General features: G+C 43.3%; 1 protein-coding gene across 1 annotated transcript in view; it reads left to right on the top strand.

The window, feature by feature from the left end:
* Positions 1–17,754, top strand: part of agla (amylo-alpha-1, 6-glucosidase, 4-alpha-glucanotransferase a) — a 184,973-nt gene extending 167,219 nt beyond the window's left edge. Inside the window, exons 31-35 of the mRNA XM_061928652.1 lie at positions 4,722–4,933; positions 11,754–11,851; positions 11,944–12,031; positions 14,922–15,055; positions 17,490–17,754. Of these exons, the coding sequence (XP_061784636.1) occupies positions 4,722–4,933; positions 11,754–11,851; positions 11,944–12,031; positions 14,922–15,055; positions 17,490–17,607 (650 nt within the window). The 3' untranslated portion in view covers positions 17,608–17,754. The remainder of the gene's footprint in view (positions 1–4,721; positions 4,934–11,753; positions 11,852–11,943; positions 12,032–14,921; positions 15,056–17,489) is intronic.
* Positions 17,755–26,191: the final 8,437 nt, after the last annotated feature.

Genomic DNA, 26,191 nt, shown 5'->3' with positions numbered 1-26,191 from the left:
AGGGGGCGCTAGAGCGCAATTTTGAGTTTTGGGGTTGTTGCTTTTTTTTTATTAGATCACAATTTTTGCCAGTCCTGATGTGTGTGCCCAGTTTGGTGAGTTTTGAAGCATGTTAAGGGGGTGAAATTACAACTCAAAGAGGCAAAAGTGTAGTTTTGAAGGGGGAATTGCCAACTTCCTGTTGATTTTTGCTGAAGGATGTCAATGTATGAAATCTAGGTCTAAGTCAGATCTATAATAATAACAAAACACTAAGACATTCCTACTGAAAGTTACAGACAGTTTTGTCTGAGTTTTCCTCCTAGTAGCAGTTGTGTCTGTGTTTTATTCCTAGGGGGCGCTAGAGCGCAATATTGAGTTTTGGGGTTGTTGTTTTTTTATTAGATCGCAATTCTTGCCAGTCCTGATGTGTGTGTCCAGTTTGGTGAGTTTTGAAGCATGTTAAGGGGGTGAAATTACAGCTCAAAGTGGCAAAAGTGACTGTTTTTACTAAAATTTAGTTTTGAAGGGGGAATTGCCAACTTCCTGTTGATTTTTGCTGAAGGATGTCAATGTATGAAATCTAGGTCTAAGTCAGACCTACATAGAGGTTTTTGTTCTATGTCTCTACTACATTCCTACCGGAAGTTACAAGCAGTTTTGTCTGTGTTTTTTCCTAGGGGGCGCTAGAGCGCAATTTTGAGTTTTTTATTTTTTTATTTTTATTAGATGGCAATTTTTGCCAGTCCTGATGTGTGTCAAATATGGTGAATTTTGAAGCATGTTAAGGGGGTCAAATTACAGCTCAAAGAGGCGGCGGTATAATAATAAAGAATAATAATAAAGAATAAAACCTTACAATTTCAATAGGGTCCTCTGTCCCAAAGGGACATTGCGGTCCCTAAAAAGGCGTTCAAGCAAAGCCCGCCTTCATTCCACTTTTGCCTCATTTATGCGGCAAAAGTCGGTCGTGAGCAAAGGTGGGTAGAGTAGCCAGAAGTTGTACTCAAGTAAGAGTACTGTTACTTTAGAGATTTTTTACTCAAGTAAAAGTAATGAGTAGTCACCCAAATATTTACTTGAGTAAAAGTAAAAAGTATGTTGTGAAAAAACGACTCAAGTACTGAGTAACCTGTTCGTTTAATGATGACGGCAACAAATAATGCACAAAAACATAAAAATAGCAATGAGCAAATTCAGAGCCAGGAATATCTCTTAAGCAACTAAAACAATAATATATATTAAATAATAATACATTAACATAAAAAAAAATGAAGGCAAATTGTTGCCACAATAACTTAACAGCACCATAGGCTCAGTAGGCAGAGATTACAAAGGAAAATAACAAGTTAAAAATAAACTGATAGGTGTGGGCTGCATCTGGGAACACACTGTGCACTTCTGATTGGTGTTTCTAAGCATGCGTGTGTGTCTATGAGGCTGCAGTGCGTTAGTAAATGTCCCCACACGATGTACATTTGACAGTGATTCATAGCAGGGAAGCTCACATCAGCCTACGGTGACATCCAAAATATCTACTAACGTTACTTACCGCCATGTGCTTCCTCAAATTTGACGTTGAGTTCATGTAAGCTTCAGCTTGTTAATCACGTGACCGCCTGGCTCTGTTTGATTGGTGAAACGTCACCAGCGACTGCATTTGATTGGTGAAACGCAGGCATGCGACAGATCCTACTTTGAAGGTCTGTCTGACAAACCAAAACGAACAAAGCGTGCATTAACAGATCGGTAAAAATCAGTAGCGAGTAGCGAGCTGAATGTAGATAAATGGAGCGGAGTAAAAGTAGCGTTTCTTCTCTATAAATATACTCAAGTAAAAGTAAAAGTATGTTGCATTAAAACTACTCTTAGAACATACTTGCCAACCTTGAGACCTCCGATTTCGGGAGGTGGGGGGGCGTTGTTGGGGGCGTGGTTAAGAGGGGAGGAGTATATTTACAGCTAGAATTCACTAAGTCAAGTATTTCATATTACATATATATATATATATATATATATATATATATATATATATATATATATATATATATTAGAGATGCGCGGTTTGCGGGCACAACCGCGGAGTCCGCGGATTATCCGCGGATCGGGCGGATGAAATTAAGAAAAATTAGATTTTATCCGCGGGTCGGGTCGAGTCGGGCGGTTGAAATAAAAAAAAATTAGATTTTAAATAGATTCAGGCGGGTGGCAGTTAAACCAATTGGGAAATATATATACATAGTTAAATGTTGTTACCCACATACGAAAAACGAGCAGGCACCTGCTGCATATGCCACAACAGAAGAAGAAAAAAAGAAAAGAGATGGACACTTTTACGGAGCGGAGAAGGGACGCCTCGCCGGGGTCCGGGACCGAGGCCCCTTCCCCCGAGAGGGCCCCACCGGGACCCGTAGCTGAGGCGATCCGCGAGAAGGGCCCGACGCACGTCCAGGGTCACCACCGCGCCCACTGCACCGACACCCCGCCTCGTCCGCCTTCGCCACGGCCGGCGTCACGCGCAGCAGGTAAGCAGCTTACCTGCCCGCCACCCCCGTGGCCGGGGGCTCGTAACAGGGGTCACTCCGCGCGCTCCGCCCGCGCAGCTTACCTGCCCGCCACCCCTGTTGCCGGGGGCGCGTAACAGGGGTCACTCCGCGCGCAGTGCGCTCACGAAAGGGGTGGGGCTCACCCTGGTTGATATAGACAGCAGCTAGGACGGTGGCCATGGAAGTTGGAACCCGCTAAGGAGTGTGTAACAACCCACCTGCCGAATCAACTAGCCCTGAAAATGGATGGCGCTGGAGCGTCGGGCCCATACCCGGCCGTCGCCGGCAGCGAGACGCGCTTGGAGGTGCGCTCAGCGCGGCTCCCATATGATTGCGCACTGGTGTGCGTCTGGGTCGTGACAGCGTGGCACGCGAATGTCTGTGCTGCATTGGATCAGTCTCCTTTCTTTAACAGGCAAAAGCTTTATAACCTCACTAATGCCTTGCATCGTCTATATTAGATATATAACAACGGGCGGGTGCAGTTCTGATCAAATGTTAGATCGGGTGGATTGCGGATGGTTGACGACTTTCTGATGCGGTTGCGGATGAAATAATTGCCTATCCGCGCATCTCTAATATATATATATATATATATATATGTCTTAATAAGGTTATCCAAAAAATAGTGCTCGATACCGTAGTAGAGCGCAATATATGTATGTGTGGGAAAAAAATCACAAGACTACTTCATCTCTACAGGCCTGTTTCATGAGGGGGTTCCCTCTCCTGATGATTGAGGGAACCCCCTCATGAAACAGGCCTGTAGAGATGAAGTAGTCTTGTGATTTTTTTCCCACACATACATATATATATATATATATATATATATATATATAAAATAAATACTTGAATTTCAGTGTTCATTTACTTACACATATACACACAGATAACACTCATCTACTCATTGTTGAGTTAAGGGTTGAATTGTCCATCCTTGTTCTATTCTCTGTCACTATTTTTCGAACCATGCTGAACACCCTCTCTGATGATGCATTGCTGTGTGGCACGGACAAAAGTGCTTTCATCAAATGCACTAGATGGCAGTATTGTCCTGTTTAAGAGTGTCACAACATTGCTGTTTACGGCAGACAAACTGCTTTACGGTAGACGTGACTGCTGTTGTTGTGTGTTGTTGCCGCGCTGGGTCTGGGAGGACGTTAATGAAACTGCCTAACAATAAACCCACATAAATCAAATCAAATCAAATCAACTTTATTTATAAAGCACATTTAAAATTTACCACAGGGGTAGCCAAAGTGCTGTACAATGGACAGGTTAAAAGATAAAACGAGTACCGAGCAAACACAACACAACACAAACAGAACACGATAAAAAATAAATAAATAAAATAGAATAAATAAAAACATAAAAACATAAAAACAGGTTCACAGCAGGTGTATTATGGGGCGCCATTGAAGGATGGATATCACTCAGTGTTAAAAGCCATGGAATAAAAGTATGTTTTTAAGAGAGATTTAAAAACAGGAAGAGAGGAGGCTTGTCTAACACTCAGAGGTAGGTCGTTCCAGAGCTTGGGAGCAGCAACGGCGAAAGCTCTGTCACCTCTAAGCTTTCATAAGAAACCAAGAACTCGCTCTCGATCATTCTACAGTTATAACGTGATTGGGGGTACGCTGTTTATTTTGTGGGAAAGCGGACTCAGGTCCGCATGGACCTGAGTCCGCCTGAATTTCGGGAGATTTTTGGGAGAAAATTTGTCCCGGGAGGTTTTCGGGAGAGGCGCTGAATTTCGGGAGTCTCCCGGAAAATCCGGGAGGGTTGGCAAGTATGTCTTAGAAGTACAATTTATCCCAAAAGTTACTCGAGTAGATGTAACGGAGTAAATGTAGCGCATTACTACCCACCTCTGGTCGTGAGTAAGAGGAATGTGCAAAATAGTTAACATGTCGAGTATTTTATTTTCTCATCCATCCAGCAGCCCGTCAGCGATCCTGTTCTGTCTCCCTGTAATGTTTGATCCTGTTCTGTCTCCCTGTAATGTTTGATCCTGTTCTGTCTCCCTGTAATGTTTGATCCTGTTCTGTCTCCCTGTAATGTTTGATCCTGTTCTGTCTCCCTGTAATGTTTGTCTGCTCTTTAATGGGATTGTTCTGAAAATCTCAATTTCCCCTCCGGGATTAATAAAGTATTTCTGATTCCGATTCTGATTATTTGTAAAACGTTGTGTTGCAGGCAAAGAGGTGTTCATTGCGTACGCCCAGTGGAACGAGCAAATCCAGCAGTCCTTTGAGCCATGTTTCTGGGTGTCTGGGGAGCCCATGGACCCCAATGAAAAACGTCCGGACCTGGTGCACAAGAAGGGTATCTATAAAGATAGCGTTGGCGCATCCAGCCCATGGTGTGACTACCAGCTGAGACCCAACTTCACCATCGCCATGGTCGTGGTAAGCGGACACACGCACTCCTGAAGCTTGTTGCTCCGCCACATTCACAATGTCAAAATGAAGACGTCATCGGGGTTCTTCTTCTTGTTTTATGATAAGTCACTCGACGTTAAATGTGCATTGCCGCTAAGGATGATACTCGAAACCGATTTTCCCGGTTGTTCGATAAGAAAAGAACCGAGTCCTCGGACTCGAATCCCTTTTTGAGAACCGGTACCCGTTATCGAGACCACTATAGTAAAGAAAAAGAGTTGGTTCTTTATTCGAATCCCGTCCCGACCAGAAATGCCCCGTGAGACATCACAAGAAATGACGTCACGTAGCTCAGTCATTAGGCGCGGATAGCGAAAGCAGGAAAAACAATGGACCGGAAAAAGCGCTCCAAGGTGTAATAAAGTTCAAAACAAAAAGGTATAATCCAATGAATAACTTTACTGAGAGATTTGAGCAGGGTACAAACACATGACCAACACTTTTACGACCAAGCGGAAACATAGCAACCAGGCTAGCAACGCACCTCCTTGACTATAAATCGCAATCTTTTTCATAGTTTGGCCGGGCTCCAGTGCGATTTGTATATGTTTTTTTTCCTTCTTTATTATGCATTTTCGGCAGGTGCGACTTATACTCCGACAAATACGGTAATAATTCTTGTTACCTGTGGTAATGCCACGATGATACAACATCTGTATTATAATCCTTGAACAAAGTAAGAGTGAAACTCATGTGAATACTCACTGAATGGAGAACTGGGGGTGGGAGCTTATGCCAGAATTGTATTTCTTGATTTCAGCTCAGCTTTTAATACAGTGCAAATTCACATACTCTTGGAGAAGCTCAAAGACATGGCTGTAAACTCCACCTTGATCAAATGGTTCCACTCTTTTTTTTAACAAACAGAACACAGCAAGGGAAGGTCAACAGAACACTGTCAGACACCAAACACTGCAACACAGGCGTCCCACAGGGTTGCGTTGTATCGCCAACACTGTTTACATTGTACAGAATCAGAATCAGAATCAGCTTTATTGTCATTACGCAAGGTAACGAGATTGAGGCCATGCCATACAGTGCGATGTGTGCATGCTAGAAAAACAATGTGCAAATATATAAAAAATGTAGAAGTGCAATGAATATGGTGTGAAATGAATATATACATGAAAAAAACAAAACAAAAACAGGGTGGTTGGTGGAATGTGTTATTGCACCGAAGAGAAGGCAGTTATGAGGGACAATGGGGCAGTCCGTTCAGGATGGTTATGGCCCTGGGGAAGAAGCTGATGACACCAATGATTGTAGGACTGTCATCATCATCATCATCATCAGCCGTTGTCAGTCCACTGCTGTACGAAAGCCTCAGCATGTTTCTGCCATAGTGAACGATCTCTAGCTGCTCTCTGCCACTGCACTGTTCCCTCTGGAACTGCTGGGGACTGGGGGCCGTCTTCTTGGCGTACTTTTCATGCTGGTTATCAGCCTACACCTTCCACGCTGGCTTGGTGCGGGTTGGAAGGGGTATTTTATATCAGAGATGCTTCTCCTAGACTAATTGCCTTACTGGGCTGTTGAACTTACCGTATTTTCCGCACTATAAGGCGCATCGGATTATAAGGCGCACCTTCAATGAATGGCATATTTCAAAACTTTGTTCATATATAAGGCGCGCCGGATTATAAGGCGCACCTATGTCAACAAAACAGTCAGATAGGTCAGTCAAACTTTATTAATAGATAACAAACCAGCGTTCTGACAACTCCGTTCACTCCCAAAATGAATAAACAGCTGATTTACTCGTGTTACGTAAATCAAACGTGCAATCACAATATAGTAACACGTGAAATAGTGCAGAGCAATAACAATATATCAATAACTCAACGTTGCTCAAACGTTAATGTCACACAACACAACACACTAAATAAAAATGTTAAGCTCACTTTATGAAGTTATAGCTCATTCACAAATCCCTCGAATTCTTCCTCTTCAGTGTCCGAATTAAACAGTTGAGCGAATACGGCATCCAACATGGCCGGCTCCGTCTCGTCGAAGTCGTCATTAATGGAGTCAGTGTCGTTGCCGTTTATTAGTTCAGTGACAATTCCTGCCTTCCTGAAAGCTCGGACCACAAATGAGACTGAATCAGCCCAGGCATTTACGATCCACTGGCAGATAGTGGCGTATGTCGTCCGGCGCTGTCTCCCTGTCTTGGTGAACGTCACTTGTGTTCGCCTTCTGTCATCCACTGTTCCCACGCAGTTAGCAGTCTAGCTTCGAATGCCCTGTTGACACCAATATCCAGCGGCTGGAGGTCTTTTGTCAATCCACCCGGAATGACGGCGAGTATTGAATTAAGCGCGTAAGCGTGTCTCTTAATGTGATGTTATGAGCTAGCAAATATAACAACTACACTACCCAGCATGCAACGATAGTGACGAGCATGCGCGGTAGCCCTGAGAAGCGTTGTTGTATGCTGGCAGTTAGAATGTGGTTATGAGCACGCTGTGAGTAAACGTTGAGAACTCAGTTAACACGCCTCGTCTGCATTATTTATAATTAGACAGACAACACACTTAATAGGAGCCATTTTGGGGTCTTTACATAAACACACAAATGGAAATGAAACGTCACATATCCCAGCATGCACCGCGCGCTTCTTCTTCTTCTACGGGGAAAAAAGATGGCGGCTGTTTACCGTAGTTGCGAGCCCGAAACTTTATGAAAATTAATATTAATATTAACCCATATATAAGGCGCACCGGATTATAAGGCGCATTGTCAGCTTTTGAGAAAATTTGTGGTTTTTAGGTGCGCCTTATAGTGCGGAAAATACGGTAGTCTGTTCTGTTGGTTGTCCGCGCCCCGATTACCCAGGGACCCGCTCAGCTTCATGGCGCTGACCGCCCGCCAGTCACAAGAGAAGGTGCAAACGGTTCTTTGTGTGCATTTTATAGACGTTAGTTGGGACTCACTAACCCCACACACAACCTCCCATCTCATGCCTGGATGTAGTTTAATGTCATACCCAGGACCATATGTAGGACTGTGCACCCTAACAATTACCGTATTTTCCGCACCATAAGGCGCCCTGGGTTAAAAGCCGCGCCTTCAATGAACGGCATATTTCAAAACTTTGTCCACCTATAAGCCGCCCGGTGTTGTAAGCCGCATCTAACTGCGCTAAAGGAATGTCAAAAAAACAGTCAGATAGGTCAGTCAAACTTTAATAATATATTAAAAACCAGCGTTCTAACAACTCTGTTCACTCCCAAAATGTACGCAAATGTGCAATCACAAACATACGTATATCAACATGGACAGAGCTGCGTGAAAAAAGCCACCCGGCCTCTTCGCGTAAACTTAAACTTACCTTAACCACTCGCTCATCTTTTCTTCATCCATCCCTTCGAGTTAGCTTTTATGATGACGCCGGCTGGAAAGGTCTCTTTTGGCAAGGTCTTCCTTTTGAATATCACCATGGGTGGAAGTTTCTGGCCATTAGCATGGCAAGCTAGAACCACAGTGAAGGATGACTTCTCATTCCCTGTGGTGCGAATATTCACCGTACGTGCTCCCGTTGTATCCACAGTGCGGTTCACAGGAATATCAGTTGCTGTGAAATAGTAATCCGTGTGCGGATGGAGAGATTGCGTCTTTTCATGAACCGGATCCTTGGCGCTTTGTAGGAGCCATTTTGTGGTCTTTACAGATGCAAACACACAAAGGAAATGAAACGTACGGTGATATCCGCGCGCTTTTTCTTCTTCTACGCGGGCGGGTGGTTGCTTACAGTAGAAGAAGAAGCGCTTCCTGTTCTATGGGGGCGGGTGCTTACCTTGGCGGTTGCTTGCGTAGAAGAAGAAGCGCTTCCTGTTCTACCGGGAAAAAAGATGGCGGCTGTTTACCGAAGTTGCGAGACCGAAACTTTATGAAAATGAATCTTAATATTTATCCATATATAAAGCGCACCGGGTTAAAAGCCGCACTGTCAGCTTTTGAGTAAATTTGTGGTTTTTAGGTGCGGCTAATAGTGCGGAAAATACGGTATATGGTGAAATTTGCGGACGATACCGTGCTCCTAAGCCTTCTACACAAGGATACGGATCCCTCTGTGTACCAAGACGAGATAGACCTATTCATTAGGTGGTGTGATACCAACCATCTTATTCTAAATGGAAATGGTTTTGGATCCGAGGAAAGTGACTGAGCCAGTGGTCATCAAAAATCAGGAAATCTCCCAGGTATCCTCATATAAATATTTAGGGGTTCATATTGATAATCTCCTCTGCTGGAAGACACATATTGACAAACTGTGCAATAGACTGCAACAGAGGCTATATTTTTTGCGAAGATTAAGATTGTACGGCGTACAGGATTTTCTACCGTGCTATTGTAGAGAGCATCATTAGATACGGGATCACCTCGTGGTTTGGCAACCTAACCGTTAAGCTAAAAAGCAAACTGGCCGGCATGCATAAAACGGCAATGAAAATCGTAGGGAGGAAAGAATATGAGCCTATACCAGGGGTCGGCAACCCGCGGCTCTTTGATCACTCTGATGCGGCTCTGCGATCACTCTGATGCGGCTCTGCTGCATACTTGCCGACCCTCCCGGGAGATTTCAGGATTTCGATGCCTCTCGCAGAAAACTACCGGGATTATTATTCTCTGATTTTCCCCCTAACAATGATAATAAGGGCGTGCCATGATGGTACAGCATTTAGTACCCTCTACAATTTGTATATACAGCGTGCCAGCCCAGTCTCTTGTTGTATGCCTCTTCGGCTTGCACACGTAAGTGACAGCAAGGCATACTTGGTCAACAACCACACAGGTTACACTGACGGTGGCCATATAAACAACTTTAACACTCTTACTAATAATGCGCCACACTTTGAACCAAAACCAAACAAGAATGACAAACACATTTCGGGAGAACATCTGCACCTTAACACAACATAAGCACAACAGGACAAATACCCAGAATCCCATGCAGCCCTAACTCTTCCCGGCTACATTATACACCCCCCCCCCCCCCCGGAAGAGTTAGGGCTGCATGGGATTCTGGGTATTTTTTATGTTGTGTTACGGTGCAGATGTTCTCCCGAAATGTGTTTGTCATTCTTGTTTGGTTTTGGTTCAAAGTGTGGCGCATTATTAGTAAGAGTGTTAAAAGTTTTTTATATGGCCACCGTCAGTGTAACCTGTGTGGTTGTTGACCAAGTATGCCTTGCTGTCACTTATAAGAGCAAGCAGAAGCCTCATACAACGTGTGACTGGGCAGGCACGGTGATTATAGTGGACGCCAAATGCTTTACCATCAAGGCACGTTCGAGGGAACACTTGCCCTGTAATTCGTAGTCAACCGTAAAAATTGGGAGGGTTGACAAGGATGATGCCATCAAGCGCCATTCATATAAAACTCGCGGGCAGCACTAACGTTCAATTTTCATATTAAGGTGTGGGCCGTGTGTCTGAGACTCTTGGTTTATACATAGCACAAAGCAAAAAAAAACTTTGTATGCAGTGTTATTTCATTTTAAATTTCAAAAGATTTTTGTGGCTCCCATTGTTTTCTTTAATTTGTGAAACTGGTCAAAATGGCTCTTTGACTGGTAAAGGTTGCCGACCCCTGAGCATCTATGAGCAGGCAGTTAGGAAAAAAGCTAAGAAAATTATTTCCAACTCACAACACCCACTCTTCCCTGAATATGGAACCCTGCCATCAGGGAGAAGACTCCAGGTCCCACTATGCAAATCTAACCGCCTTAAATTATCATTTGTCCCAGCCTCCATTAAGCTGACCAACAATGTGCAATAGAATGTTAATACATAGGTCAGGGGTCGGCAACCTTTACCAGTCAACGAGCCATTTTGACCAGATTCACAAATTAAAGAAAACAATGGGAGCCACAAAATTTTTTTGAAATTTAAAATGAAATAACAATGCATAAGAAGTTTTTTTATTTCTTTGTGTTATGTATTAACCAGGGGTCTCAGACACGCTGCCCATACTTTAATATGGAATTTGAATGCTGGTGGGGCACGCGGGTTTTGTATGAATGGCGCTTGCCAGCGTCATGCGTGCCGTGATGGTACAGCATATAGCACCCACTACAACTAGCGTACCTGATCAACCACACGTTGTATGGGGCTTTCGCTTGCTCACGTAGGTGACAGCAAGGCATACTTGGTCAACAACCACACAGGTTACACTGACGATGGCGGTATAAAAAAAAACAACTTTAACACTCTTACTAATAATGCGCCACACTGTGAACCCACACCAAACAAGAATGACAAACACATTTCGGGAGAACATCTGCACCTTAACACAACATAAGCACAACAGGACAAATACCCAGAATCCCATGCAGCCCTAACTCTTCCGGGCTACATTATACACCCCCGCTACCAAACCCCGCCCACCTCAACCGACGTACCACCAAACCGGCGGGGTTTGGTGGTAGCAGGGGTTTATAATGTAGCCCGGAAGAGTCAGGGCTGCATGGGATTCTGGGTATTTGTTCTGTTGTGTTTATGTTGTGTTAAGGTGCAGATGTTCTCCCGAAATGTGTTTGTCATTCTTGTTTGGTTTTGGTTCAAAGTGTGGCGCATTATTAGTAAGAGTGTTAAAGTTGTTTTATATGGACACCGTCAGTGTAACCTGTGTGGCTGTCAGACTGTTGATTGCGTAGGTTTGTGAGGTTGACTGTAATGTCGTTGTGGCTTGTGCAGCCCTTTGAGACACTTGCGATTTAGGGCTATATGAATAAACATTGATTGATTGATTGATTGACTGATTGATGTCGTCTTTGAATGACAGGCACCGGAACTTTTCACCGTGGATCGAGCCTGGAAGGCACTTGAAATGGCTGAGAAGAAACTACTCGGACCGCTTGGAATGAAAACCTTAGACCCTGAGTAATACTTTTCATTCATCCCAATATCCCGTTTGTACATTCCTGTATTGCCTTGTTGATGAGGTAGACTGGGCGTTGTATGTTTTTTTGCAGTGATATGGTCTACTGTGGCGTGTATGATAATCCCTTGGACAATGACAACTACAATGTGGCAAAAGGCTTCAACTACCATCAAGGACCAGTGAGTCCGTTTTGAGTTTGAAGATTGGTACAAAAACCCCAAAGCCAGTGAGGTTGGCACGTTGTGTAAATGGTAAATACAAACAGAATACGATGATTTGCAGATCCTTTTCAACTTATATTCAATTGAACAGACCGCAAAGACAAGATATTTAGCGTTCAAACGGGTAATTTTTTGCAAATATTAGCTCATTTTGGAACATCCCACAGGTGAACAGGCTAATTGGGAACAGGTGGGTGCCATGATTGGGTATAAAAGCAGCTTCCATGAAATGCTCAGTCATTCACAAACAAGGATGGGGTTCACTTTGTGAACACATGCGTGAGCAAACAGTTTAAAGGGGAACATTATCACAATTTCAGAAGGGTTAAAACCATTAAAAATCAGTTCCCAGTGGCTTATTATATTTTTCGAAGTTTTTTTCAAAATTTTACCCATCACGCAATATCCCTAAAAAAAAGCTTCAAAGTGCCTGATTTTAACCATCGTTATATACACCCGTCCATTTTCCTGTGACGTCACATAGTGAAGCCAACACAAACAAACATGGCGGAAAGAACAGCAAGATATAGCGACATTAGCTCGGATTCAGACTCGGATTTCAGCGGCTTAAGCGATTCAACAGATTAGGCATGTATTGAAACGGATGGTTGTAGTGTGGAGGCAGGTAGCGAAAACGAAATTGAAGAAGAAACTGAAGCTATTGAGCCATATCGGTTTGAACCGTATGCAAGCGAAACCGACGAAAACGACACGGGAGAAAGCGAGGACGAATTCGGCGATCGCCTTCTAACCAACGATTGGTATGTGTTTGTTTGGCATTAAAGGAAACTAACAACTATGAACTAGGTTTACAGCATATGAAATACATTTGGCAACAACATGCACTTTGAGAGTGCAGACAGCCCAATTTTCATCAATTAATATATTCTGTAGACATACCCTCATCCGCTCTCTTTTCCTGAAAGCTGATCTGTCCAGTTTTGGAGTTGATGTCAGCAGGCCAGGGAAGCTAGGGTCGATATTCTTCTCTCGATCATCTTCGGTGGCATAAGGGACGTGTGAGCCAAGACATCCAGGGGGTTTAGCTCGCTCGTCTGCGGGAACAAACTGCCGCCGTTGCTTGCCGTGCTACCGAGGTCCTTTGTCCCTGAATTGCTCACACACTCCCGGCAGATTCAATGGGGGTCTGGCGGCAGATTTCTTTGACTTTATCGTTGGAAATGCATCTGCTTTGAGTGTCGCAGGATATCCACACATTCTTGCCATCTCTGTCGTAGCATAGCTTTCGTCGGTAAAGTGTGCGGAACAAACGTCCAATTTCTTGCCACTTTCGCATCTTTGGGCCACTGGTGCAACTTGAATCCGTCCCTGTTCGTGTTGTTACACCCTCCGACAACACACCGACGAGGCATGATGTCTCCAAGGTACGGAAAACAGTCGAAAAAACGGAAAATAACAGAGCTGATTTGACTCGGTGTTTGAGAAAATGGCGGATTGCTTCCCGATGTGACGTCACCGCTCCGAGAGCGAATATTAGAAAGGCGTTTAATTCACCAAAATTCACCCATTTAGAGTTCGGAAATCGGTTAAAAAAATATCTGGTCTTTTTTTCTGCAACATCAAGGTATATATTGACGCTTACATAGGTCTGGTGATAATGTTCCCCTTTAAGAACAACATTTCTCAACCAGCTACTGCAAGGAATTTAGCGATTACACCATCTACGGTCCGTAATATCATCAAAGGGTTCAGAGAATCTATTTGTAAGCGGCAATGCCCGTGACCTTCGACCCCTCAGGCGGTACTGCGTCAAAAACCGACATCAGTGTGTAAAGGATATCACCACATGGGCTCAGGAACACTTCAGAAACCCACTGTCAGTAACTACAGTTGGTCGCTACATCTGTAAGTGCAAGTTAAAACTCTCCTATGCAAGGCGAAAACCGTTTATCAACAACACCCAGAAACGCCGTCGGCTTCGCTGGGCCTGAGCTCATCTAAGATGGACTGATACAAAGTGGAAAAGTGTTCTGTGGTCTGACGAGTCCACATTTCAAATTGTTTTTGGAAACTGTGGACGTCGTGTCCTCCGGACCAAAGAGGAAAAGAACCATCTGGATTGTTATAGGCGCAAAGTTGAAAAGCCAGCATGTGTGATGGTATGGGGGTGTATTAGTGCCCAAGACATGGGTAACTTACACATCTGTGAAGGCGCCATTAATGCTGAAAGGTACATACAGGTTTTGGAGCAACATATGTTGCCATCCAAGCAACGTCTTTTTCATGGACGCCCCTGCTTATTTCAGCAAGACAATGCTAAGCCACGTGTTACAACAGCGTGGCTTCATAGTAAAAGAGTGCGGGTACTAGACTGGCCTGCCTATAGTCCAGACCTGTCTCCCATTGAAAATGTGTGGCGCATTATGAAGCCTAAAATAGCACAACGGAGACCCCCGGACTGTTGAACAACTTAAGCTGTACATCAAGCAAGAATGGGAAAGAATTCCACCTGAGAAGCTTCAAAAATTGGTCTCCTCAGTTCCAAAACATTTACTGAGTGTTGTTAAAAGGAAAGGCCATGTAACACAGTGGTAAAAATGCCCCTGTGCCAACTTTTTTGCAATGTGTTGCTGCCTTTAAATTCAAAGTTAATGATTATTTGCAAAAAAAAAGCAAGTTTCTCAGTTCAAACATGAAATATCTTGTCTTTGCAGTCTATTCAATTGAATATAAGTTGAAAAGGATTTGCAAATTCTGTTTTTATTTATGAATTACACAACGTGCCAACTTCATTGTTTTCGGGTTTTGTACTACTAGTTATGGTTTAAAATGTCGACTAGTGCCGTCTGTTTGGTCAAGTGTTAACGCTGTCACCCTGTTTGTCTAGGAGTGGCTATGGCCTGTCGGATACTTTTTACGGGCCAAACTCTACTTCGCCAGGAAGCAAGGTGAAGAGACGTACGCCAAGACGGCCACCTTGGTCAAAAATGTTCTGTCACGTCTTTATACTCACCTTGAGAGGTAGGTACTCTGACTACTCCGCATCCGACATCAGGGGTGTCCAAACTTTGTCCATCAAGTGCTGCATTACGTTAAACAATTAAAGTACATTTAAATACCAAAATAATGGTATCGGGACAACACTAATATATATATATATATATATATACAGTATCTATATGGCCATACATATACACACACACACACACTAGGGCTGTAAAAATAACTAGTTAACTTTTGCGATTAATCACAAAAAAATATATATCTTTAATAATGTATAAAAACAGATTAATCACACTATTTATTTTGAAGGTACATACCGTAATTTTCGGAGTATAAGTCGCACCGGAGTATAAGTCGCACCTGCCGAAAATGCATAATAAAGAAGGAAAAAAAGCATATATAATTCGCACTGGAGCCCGGCCAAACTATGAAAAAAAAACGCGACTTATAGTCCGAAAAATACGGTACTCTTTTATGAATACCTGAAAATGTCGCTGCATGATCAGTGATGGGGTCAGTGCAAAGCTGAGGGAGGAGACTTGTGACTTTTGTGCTCACTAGTAAATGTCCCTTCCAAATACACCCCAATGGCATTTTGGATAAAACTGTCACCATGTTTTGAAGAAATAAATGACATACATTTAAAGGGGAACATTATCCCAATTTCAGAAGAGTTAAAACCATTAAAAATCAGTTCCCAGTGGCTTATTTTATTTTTCAAATTTTTTTTCAAAATTTTACCCATCACGCAATATCCCTAAAAAAAGCTTCAAAGTGCCTGATTTTAACCATCGTTATATACACCCGTCCATTTTCCTGTGACGTCACATAGTGATGCCAACACAAACAAACATGGCGCATAGAACAGCAAGATATAGCGACATTAGCTCGGATTCAGACTCGGATTTCAGCGGCTTAAGCGATTCAACAGATTACGCATGTATTGAAACGGATGGTTGTAGTGTGGAGGCAGGTAGCGAAAACCAAATTGAAGAAGAAACTGAAGCTCCATCCATCCATCCATCCATTTTCTACCGCTTATTCCCTTCGGGGTCGCGGGGGGCGCTGGAGCCTATCTCAGCTACAATCGGGCGGAAGGCAGGGTACACCCTGGACAAGTCGCCATCTCATCGCAGGGCGAAACTGAAGCTATTGAGCCATATCGGTTTGAACCGTATGCAAGCGAAACCGAGGAAAACGACACGACAGCCAGCGACACGGGAGAAAGCGAGGACGAATTCGACGATCGCCTTCTAACCAACGATTAGTATGTGTTTGTTTGGCATTAAAGGAAACTAACAACTATGAACTAGGTTTACAGCATATGAAATACATTTGGCAACAACATGCACTTTGAGAGTGCAGACAGCCCAATTTTCATCAATTAATATATTCTGTAGACATACCCTCATGTCAACAGGCCAGGGAAGCTAGGGTCGATATTCTTCTCTTGATCATCTTCGGGACGGTGTGAGCCAAGACATCCAGGGGGTTTAGCTCGCTCGTCTGCGGGAACAAACTGCCGCCATTGCTTGCCGTGCTACCGAGGTCCTTTGTCCCTGAATTGCTCACACACTCCGGCAGATTCAATGGGGGTCTGGCGGCAGATTTCTTTGACTTTATCGTTGGAAATGCATCTGCTTTGAGTGTCGCAGGATATCCACACATTCTTGCCATCTCTGTCGTAGCATAGCTTTCGTCGGTAAAGTGTGCGGAACAAACGTCCAATTTCTTGCCACTTTGGCATCTTTGGGCCACTGGTGCAACTTGAATCCGTCCCTGTTCGTGTTGTTACACCCTCCGACAACACACCGACGAGGCATGATGTCTCCAAGGTACGGAAAACAGTCGAAAAAACGGAAAATAACAGAGCTGATTTGACTCGGTGTTTGAGAAAATTGCGGATTGCTTCCCGATGTGACGTCACAGCTCCGAGAGCGAATATTAGAAAGGCGTTTAATTCGCCAAAATTCACCCATTTAGAGTTCGGAAATAGGTTAAAAAAAAAATATGGTCTTTTTTCTGCAACGTCAAGGTATATATTGACGCTTACATAGGTCTGGTGATAATGTTCCCCTTTAAAGACAAGATTTAAAAAAATGTTCCTGGATGTAATTACATTTGTGTCAAATTATTAGGGCCTTTTTAAGTTACTTTGAGTAATGAAAGCAAGTAATAACCTGTGATTAATACATTTTTTTAATCATTTGACAATGTCTTTCTTGATACATTACTTTTTTTTAAATATTTTTAATATCCAAACAAGCTGTTGGCAGCACTTTGGACACCCCTGTTCCACATAACCATTATTCTTTGGTAGTTTTGCTTGGTCTTTATAAATGACCAACGAAAGTGTTTTATATTTAGATGTGTACTCCCCTGATGAACATTGTAACCTGTGAATAATGTCATATTTCTACCTTTTTCCACAACCTGTCGTCCCCTGTCTCAGGTCACCGTGGAAAGGTCTGCCAGAGCTGACCAACGAGAACGGCCAGCACTGCCCATTTAGCTGCGAGACCCAGGCGTGGTCTTTGGCTTGTGTGCTGGAAGTACTGTACGACTTCTAGGAAACGTCGACACGGCCCCTCCCCCGTGCCCCCGCTCGTTATTGTGTAGATCAATGTAGCGCTTTTCAGTGGTGCATGTTGACGTCAAAAGGCGAACCGATGCTACGCTAGAGTCCATTTAACTGTTGTTCAGGACATTTTAATTCACCCTTGTTAAATACGCGTGCGCTCGACCGTAAACATGTACAGTGGTACCTTGGTGTGTGTTAAGAAGCCATTCCAAAAGGTCGGACGAAAACCGAATAGTACGAAAACAGAGCATTTACAACAATTATGTCAACACAAAACATGTTTCTTCGAAACCAACAAAAGTTTTACTTGCAATAAACAAAGCGAACTTGAAGTATATTACACATTTTGGGATATAACGATGTGGAAAGTTCATCCATCAATCCATTTTCCGCCGCTAGTCTAGGTTGCGAAGGCAGCAGTCTAAGCAAAGATGCCCAGACTTCCCTGTCCCCGGCCACCTCCTCCGGTTCCACAGGGGGGACACTGAGGCGTCCCCAGGCCAGCTGTGAGACGTAGTCCCTTCCTAGGTCTGCCCCGAGGACTCTTTCCGTCTGGACGTGCCAAAAACACGAGGCGTCCAGGAGGCATCCGTAGTAGATGCCCGAGCCACCTAGAGACTCTACTCTGAGTCTCTCCCGGATGACCGAGCTCCTCACCCTATCTCCGAGGTTGATCACAGATATCCTGCGGAGGAAACTAATTTCTGCCACTTGTATTCGCGACCAGCTCTCACTGGATCAGTTCGCAGCCGAGTGTTCAGCATCTCCAAATCTGAGGCCATGGTTCTCGGCAGGAAACCGATGGATTGCACAGTCCAGGTAGAGGACGGGACTCTGTCCCATGTGGAGGAGTTTAAGTATCTTGGGGTCTTGTTCACGAGTGAGGGAAAGATGGAGAAGGAAATCAGCCGGAGAATCGGAGCAGCTGGGGCAGTATTGCAGTGTCTCTGCCGCACTGTTGTGACGAAACGAGAGCTGAGCCAGAAGGCAAAGCTCTCGGTCTACAGAGCTATCTACATTCCTACTCTCACCTATGGTCATGAAGTGTGGGTCATGACCGAAAGAATAAGATCGCGGCTACAAGCGGCCGAAATGAGTTTCCTCAGAAGGGTGGCTGGCATCTCCCTTAGAGATAGGATGAGAAGTTCAGTCACAGAAATCCTGCGGAGGAAACTAATTTCTGCCACTTGTATTCACGACCAGCTCTTACTGGATCGGTTCGCAGCCGAGTGTTCAGTATCTCCAAATCTGAGGCCATGGTTCTCAGCAGGAAACCGATGGATTGTTCAGTCCAGGTAGAGGACGAGACTCTGTCCCAGGTGGAGGAGTTTAAGTATCTTGGGGTCTTGTTCACGAGTGAGGGAAAGATGGAGAAGGAAATCAGCCGGAGAATCGGAGCAGCTGGGGCAGTATTGCAGTGTCTCTGCCGCACTGTTGTGACGAAACGAGAGCTGAGCCAGAAGGCAAAGCTCTCGGTCTACAGAGCTATCTACATTCCTACTCTCACCTATGGTCATGAAGTGTGGGTCATGACCGAAAGAATAAGATCGCGGCTACAAGCGGCCGAAATGAGTTTCCTCAGAAGGGTGGCTGGCATCTCCCTTAGAGATAGGATGAGAAGTTCAGTCACAGATATCCTGCGGAGGAAACTAATTTCTGCCACTTGTATTCGCGACCAGCTCTTACTGGATCGGTTCGCAGCCGAGTGTTCAGCATTTCCAAATCTGAGGCCATGGTTCTCAGCAGGAAACCGATGGATTGTACAGTCCAGGTAGAGGACGAGACTCTGTCCCAGGTGGAGGAGTTTAAGTATCTTGGGGTCTTGTTCACGAGTGAGGGAAAGATGGAGAAGGAAATCAGCCGGAGAATCGGAGCAGCTGGGGCAGTATTGCAGTGTCTCTGCCGCACTGTTGTGACGAAACGAGAGCTGAGCCAGAAGGCAAAGCTCTCGGTCTACAGAGCTATCTACATTCCTACTCTCACCTATGGTCATGAAGTGTGGGTCATGACCGAAAGAATAAGATCGCGGCTACAAGCGGCCGAAATGAGTTTCCTCAGAAGGGTGGCTGGCATCTCCCTTAGAGATAGGATGAGAAGTTCAGTCACAGATATCCTGCGGAGGAAACTAATTTCTGCCACTTGTATTCACGACCAGCTCTTACTGGATCGGTTCGCAGCCGAGTGTTCAGCATCTCCAAATCTGAGGCCATGGTTTTCAGCAGGAAACCGATGGATTGTTCAGTCCAGGTAGAGGACGAGACTCTGTCCCAGGTGGAGGAGTTTAAGTATCTTGGGGTCTTGTTCATGAGTGAGGGAAAGATGGAGAAGGAAATCAGCCGGAGAATCGGAGCAGCTGGGGCAGTATTGCAGTGTCTCTGCCGCACTGTTGTGACGAAACGAGAGCTGAGCCAGAAGGCAAAGCTCTCGGTCTACCGAGCTATCTACATTCTTACTCTCATGAAGTGTGGGTCCTGACCAAAAGAATAAGATCGCGGATACGAAATGAGTTTCCTCAGAAGGGTGGCTGGCATCTCCCTTAGAGATAGGATGAGAAGTTCAGTCACCCGAGAGAGACTCGGAGTAGAGCCGCTGCTCCTTCGCTTGGAAAGGAGCCAGCTTAGGTGGTTCGGGCATCTCGTGCGGATGCCTCACGAGCGTCTCCCTAGGGAGGTCCTCGTTGCACGTCCCACTGGGAGGAAACCCCGCGGCAGGCCAATGACCAGATGGGGGGATTACATCTCCTCTCTGGCCTGGGAACGCTTCGGGATTCCCCAGGAGGAAGTCGCTAATGTTGCTCTGGAGAGGGAAGTCTGGGGGTCTCTGCTGGAGCTGTTGTCCCCGCGACCCGATTCCGGATAAGCGGTTGAAGATGGATGGATGGTATTCGCGACCTTGTCCTTTCGGTCATTACCCAAAGTTCATGACCATAGGTGAGGGCAGGAACGTAGACTGACCGGTAAATCGAAAGCTTTGCCTTCTGGCTCAGCTCCTTCTTCACCACAACAGACCAGTACAGTGACTGCATCACTGCACCAATCCGTCTGTCAATCTCACGTTCCATTCTTCCCTCACTCGTGAACAAGACCTCGAGATACTTGAACTCCTACACTTGAGGCAGAGCTTCACTCCCAACTCGGAGGGTGCAGTCCACCCTTTTCCGACTGAGAACCATGGCCTCGGATTTGGAGGTGCTGATCCTCATCCTAGCAGCTTCACCGCCCAAGTGAACGCGGAAGGTCCCAGCCTGACGTAGCCAACAGGACCGCATCATCTGCAAAAAGCAGAGATGCGACCCTCTGGCCACCAAACTGGAAACCCTCCACCCCCTGACTGCACCTAGAAATTCTGTCTATAAAGATAATGAATAGGACAGGTGACAACGTCCACTTGTCTGACTTACTACCGGCGCAGCGAACCAGAGTCCTGCTCCGATTGTACAGGGACTGAATGGTGCGTAGCAACTGACCCTGGACAGGACACTGCAAGGAACGCGATTGTATGCCGTCTCCAAATCTACTGGTGGACTGGTTGAGCAAACTCCCATGCTGCCTCCAGTACCCTAGCAAGGGTATAAATTATAATTGGAACACACCCTCCCTTCCCCCTTCCTTAAAAAGGGGACCACCACCCCGGTTTTTCTCGACCAGCCGCCATTTCGTTTTGGTGACGTTTAACGTCCTAAAATTAATGTAAAATCTGCCGTTTCTAAATCCAATGTTTTCCTTTTTCTAGTGTCGATAAAATCGATCGATTCCCTTTTAAAATGACCTTTTAAAATGATACCTATCTTGCGGAAGGCAGACTTGCCGAGCACAGATCGATATATACCGTATTTTTCGGAGTATAAGTCGCTCCGGAGTATAAGTCGCACCGGCCGAAAATGCATAATAAAGAAGGAAAAAAACATATATAAGTCGCACTGGAGTATAAGTCGCATTTTTGGGGGAAATGTATTTGATAAAAGCCAACACCAAGAATAGACATTTGAAAGGCAATTTAAAATAAATAAAGAATAGTGAACAACAGGCTGAATAAGTGTACGTTATATGCAAAGGGTTCTGGGTATTTGTTCTGTTGTGTTTATGTTGTGTTACGAAATGTGTTTGTCATTCTTGTTTGGTGTGGGTTCACAGTGTGGCGCATATTTGTAACAGTGTTAAACTTGTTTATACGGCCACCCTCAGTGTGACCTGTAATCGCTGTTGATCAAGTATGCGTTGCATTCCCGTGTGTGTTCATACAGAAGCCGCCCATATTTGGTGATTGGGCCGGCACGTTGTTAGAATGGATGAAAAGCGGACCTGACGACAGCTCATAGCGGACGTTAAAGGCAGTGCCTTTAAGGCACGCCCCCAAGACTGTGGTCCGGGTGGGCTACGAGATATAATGACTGATGAACACCTTCGTTGGATAATGAAGGTTGCCTCAGCTCAAAGCCTGAGCCCCGACATTAATGAACTAGCATCCGGAGTATAAGTCGCACCGGCCGAAAATGCATAATAAAGAAGGAAAAAAAAAACATATATAAGTCGCACTGGAGTATAAGTCGCATTTTTTGGGGGAAATGTATTTGATAAAAGCCAACACCAAGAATAGACATTTGAAAGGCAATTTAAAATAAATAAAGAATAGTGAACAACAGGCTGAATAAGTGTACGTTATATGCATACTTGCCAACCCTCCCGGATTTTCCGGGAGACTCCCGAAATTCAGCGCCTCTCCCGAAAACCTCCCGGGACAAATTCTCTCCCGAAAATCTGCCGAAATTCAGGCGGAGCTGGAAGCCACGCCCCCTCCAGCTCCATGCGGACCTGAGTGACGTGTCGACAGCCTGTATTCACGTCCGCTTTCCCACAATATAAGCAGTTGCCTGCCCAAACATGTTATAACTGTAGAATGATGGATGGCGAGTTCTTGGTTTCTTATGTGGGTTTATTGTTAAGCAGTTTCATTAACGTCCTCCCAGCGCGGCAACAACAGCAGTCATGTTTTATTCTACCGTAAAGCAGTTCGTCTGCCGTAAACAGCAATGTTGTTGTAATATATTGAGTTGGAGGCAATAAACAGGCGAGGTGATGAAGTACGTCTCTTTACTGTAGACTTCAGAAGAGACTCACACACTTGACGTCAGGTGCGCAACACCACGTAAATCGTTGGCCAACCAAAAAGTAACCCCAGTACGCTATAGCCAACATTCACCAGGAGATGGCAACAGACAAACATAGATCACTCTATTACATTCCTACAAAACTGTACGTAAGCCACATTCTTTTTTTTTTTTTTTTTAGTACTGAACACTTAACCCTCATTTGTAAACAATAACATGCTTATTATACAAACAGTATTTGTACACCTTTAACACAGATTTTTATACTGTCTTCAGAGATTCAGTTTTTTTGGTGGTACTCGAAACCTTTCTGGGTACCTGCGAAAGGGTGTTCAGCATGGTTAGAAAAATAGTGACAGAGAATAGAACAAGGATGGACAATTCAACCCTTAACTCAACAATGAGTAGATGAGTGTTATGTGTGTGTGTGTATATGTGTAAATAAATGAACACTGAAATTCAAGTATTTCTTTAATATATATATATATATATATATATATATGAAATACTTGACTTGGTGAATTCTAGCTGTAAATATACTCCTCCCCTCTTAGCCTCGCCCCCAACCACGCCCCCGCCCCACCTCGACCACGCCCCCCACCCCCAACCTCCCGAAATCGGAGGTCTCAAGGTTGGCAAGTATGGTTATATGAGGCATAAATAAGCAACTGAGAACGTAACATATTATGGTAAGAGTCATTCAAATAACTATAACATATAGAACATGCTATACGTTTACCAAACAATCTGTCACTCCTAATCGCTAAATCCCATGAAATCTTATACGTCTAGTCTCTTACGTGAATGAGATAAATAATATTATTTGATATTTTACGCTAATGCGTTAATCATTTCACACATAAGTCGCACCTGAGTATAAGTCGCACCCCCGGCCAAACTATGGGAAAAAACTGCGACTTATAGTCCAAAAAATACGGTACCTTTTATTGAAGACTCTTGTTGGCCAAGGTCTTTGCTTCGAACTTCAGCCTAACGACGTTCCTCACTTACTTTTTCAAAGTGTTGGCACCAGCTTTGACTCCATGGTGGGTTGTTTCGCAGTCGTACTCCAAAAAACCCCGACCAATGGAATTCTTTGAGCGGGTTTTCACCAAAAAAAAAACAAGGTACCGCTGTACTGTTTTGATTGCGGTTCTGCTTTCGTCAACGTCAACTAATCCCGAGTAAGATAACCAAGGTAGAGCCTGGAATAGACGCATGTTGCCGTGAGACGCGTACTAAAGTACTTCATCTAGACACCGTCAGTTCACTTTCGCACGCCGTGAGACCGTTCCACATTCCAGTCCCGTTAGAACCCGGAAGTAACGTTACGTGATCAACCAACCAAGAGACACGCCGGTGTGGAGCTTTAACTTCTACGAGTATCGACAGTTTTTTGAAAGATTGACAAAGTTTTGAGGTCTTACGTTTCCGGTCTCTAGCTGTCCGTATGTCTCCGTTGCATTTTGGGTCCCCTGCAAAAGGTGCAAGGCGTAAGTATTTCCATCAAATACTTAATGTTCTGTCCCTCTCAGATCTTACCCACAATCTTGACCTATGTACACAATCAGCATCAATAATCATTTCCCCTCCTTGTGCTTGTAACTGCCTTTTGTTGCACCTTATGTTCTGTTTAGCCACTGGAAGAAAGTAGAGAATGTCTAATATATTAAACATGTATACATACTGCTCTTGATTGTACTAAATCCTTCAGGTGAATAAACACATATGCAGTTAGGGAGTGGTTCTCAATGACTTTCTCCCCCAGGGAGCAACATTTTTTCACACCCCCTGAAGTTAATGTTTATTTTTTAACTGTATGTGTCAAGATAGTTGATTGATTGATTGAAACTTGTATTAGTAGATTGCACAGTACAGTACATATTCCGTACAATTGACCACTAAATGGTAACACCCCAATAAGTTTTTCAACTTGTTTAAGTCGGGGTCTACGTTAATCAATTCACGCTTCTTTATGAACACTAAAGATGCTACTTCTACCATGAATACAATTTTACGATGAGGTGTACTTATAATATTAATAAGAATACAACTTGATGCAGAGGTGTATTAATAATAATAAGAATACAGTTTTATGCAGAGGTGTACTTATAATATTAATAGGGATACAATTTTATGCAGAGGTGTACTTATAATATTAATAATACAATTTTATGCAGAGGTGTACTTTAATTTTAATAAGAATACAATTTTATGCAGAGGTGTACTTATAACAATAAGAATACAGTTTTATGCAGAGGTGCACTTATAATATTAATAGGGATACAATTTTATGCAGAGGTGTACTTATAATATTAATAATACAATTTTATGCAGAGGTGTACTTATAATATTAATAAGAATACAATTTTATGCAGAGGTGTACTTATAATATTAATAAGAATACAATTTTATGCAGAGGTGTACTTATAATATTAATAAGAATACAATTTTATGCAGAGGTGTACTTATAATATTATTAAGAATACAATTTTATGCAGACGTGTACTTATAATATTAATAAGAATACAACTTGATGCAGAGGTGTACCAATAATAATAAGAATACAATTTTATGCAGAGGTGTACTTATAATAATAAGAATAGAGTTTTATGCAGGGGTGTACTTATAATATTAATAATAATACAATTGTATGCAGAGGTGTACTTATAATATTAATAAGAATACACTTTTATGCAGAGGTGTACTTATAATAATAAGAATACAGTTTTATGCCGAGGTGTACTTATAATATTAAGAATACAATTTTGTGCAGAGGTGCACTTATAATATTAATAGGGATACCATTTTATGCAGAGGTGTACTTATAATATTAATAATACAATTTTATGCAGAGGTGTACTTATAATATTAATAAGAATACAATTTTATGCAGAGGTGTACTTATAATAATAAGAATACAGTTTTATGTTGAGGTGTACTTATATTAATAAGAATACAATTTTATGCAGAGGTGTGCTTATAATATTAATAAAAATACACTTTTATGCAGAGGTGTACTTATAATATTAAGAATACAATTTTTTGCAGACGTGTACTTATAATATTAATAAGAATACAACTTGATGCAGAGGTGTACTAATAATAATAATACAATTTTATGCAGAGGTGTACTTATAATAATAAGAATACAGTTTTATGCAGGGGTGTACTTATAATATTAATAATACAATTTTATGCAGAGGTGTACTTATAATATTAATAAGAATACACTTTTATGCAGAGGTGTACTTATAAAATTATTAAAAATACAATTTTATGCACAGATGTACTTATAATATTAATAGGGACACAATTTTATGCAGAGTTGTACTTATAATATTAATAGGAATACATTTGTATGCAGATGTGTACTTATAATATTGATAAAAATACAATTGTATGCAGAGGTGTACTTATAATATTAGTAAGAATACAATTGTATGCAGATGTGTACTTATAATAT

The sequence above is a fragment of the Nerophis lumbriciformis genome, linkage group LG33 (assembly GCF_033978685.3).
Source record: "Nerophis lumbriciformis linkage group LG33, RoL_Nlum_v2.1, whole genome shotgun sequence".
NCBI lineage: Eukaryota > Metazoa > Chordata > Actinopteri > Syngnathiformes > Syngnathidae > Nerophis > Nerophis lumbriciformis.
This window is presented reverse-complemented; position numbering and strand designations above follow the sequence as displayed.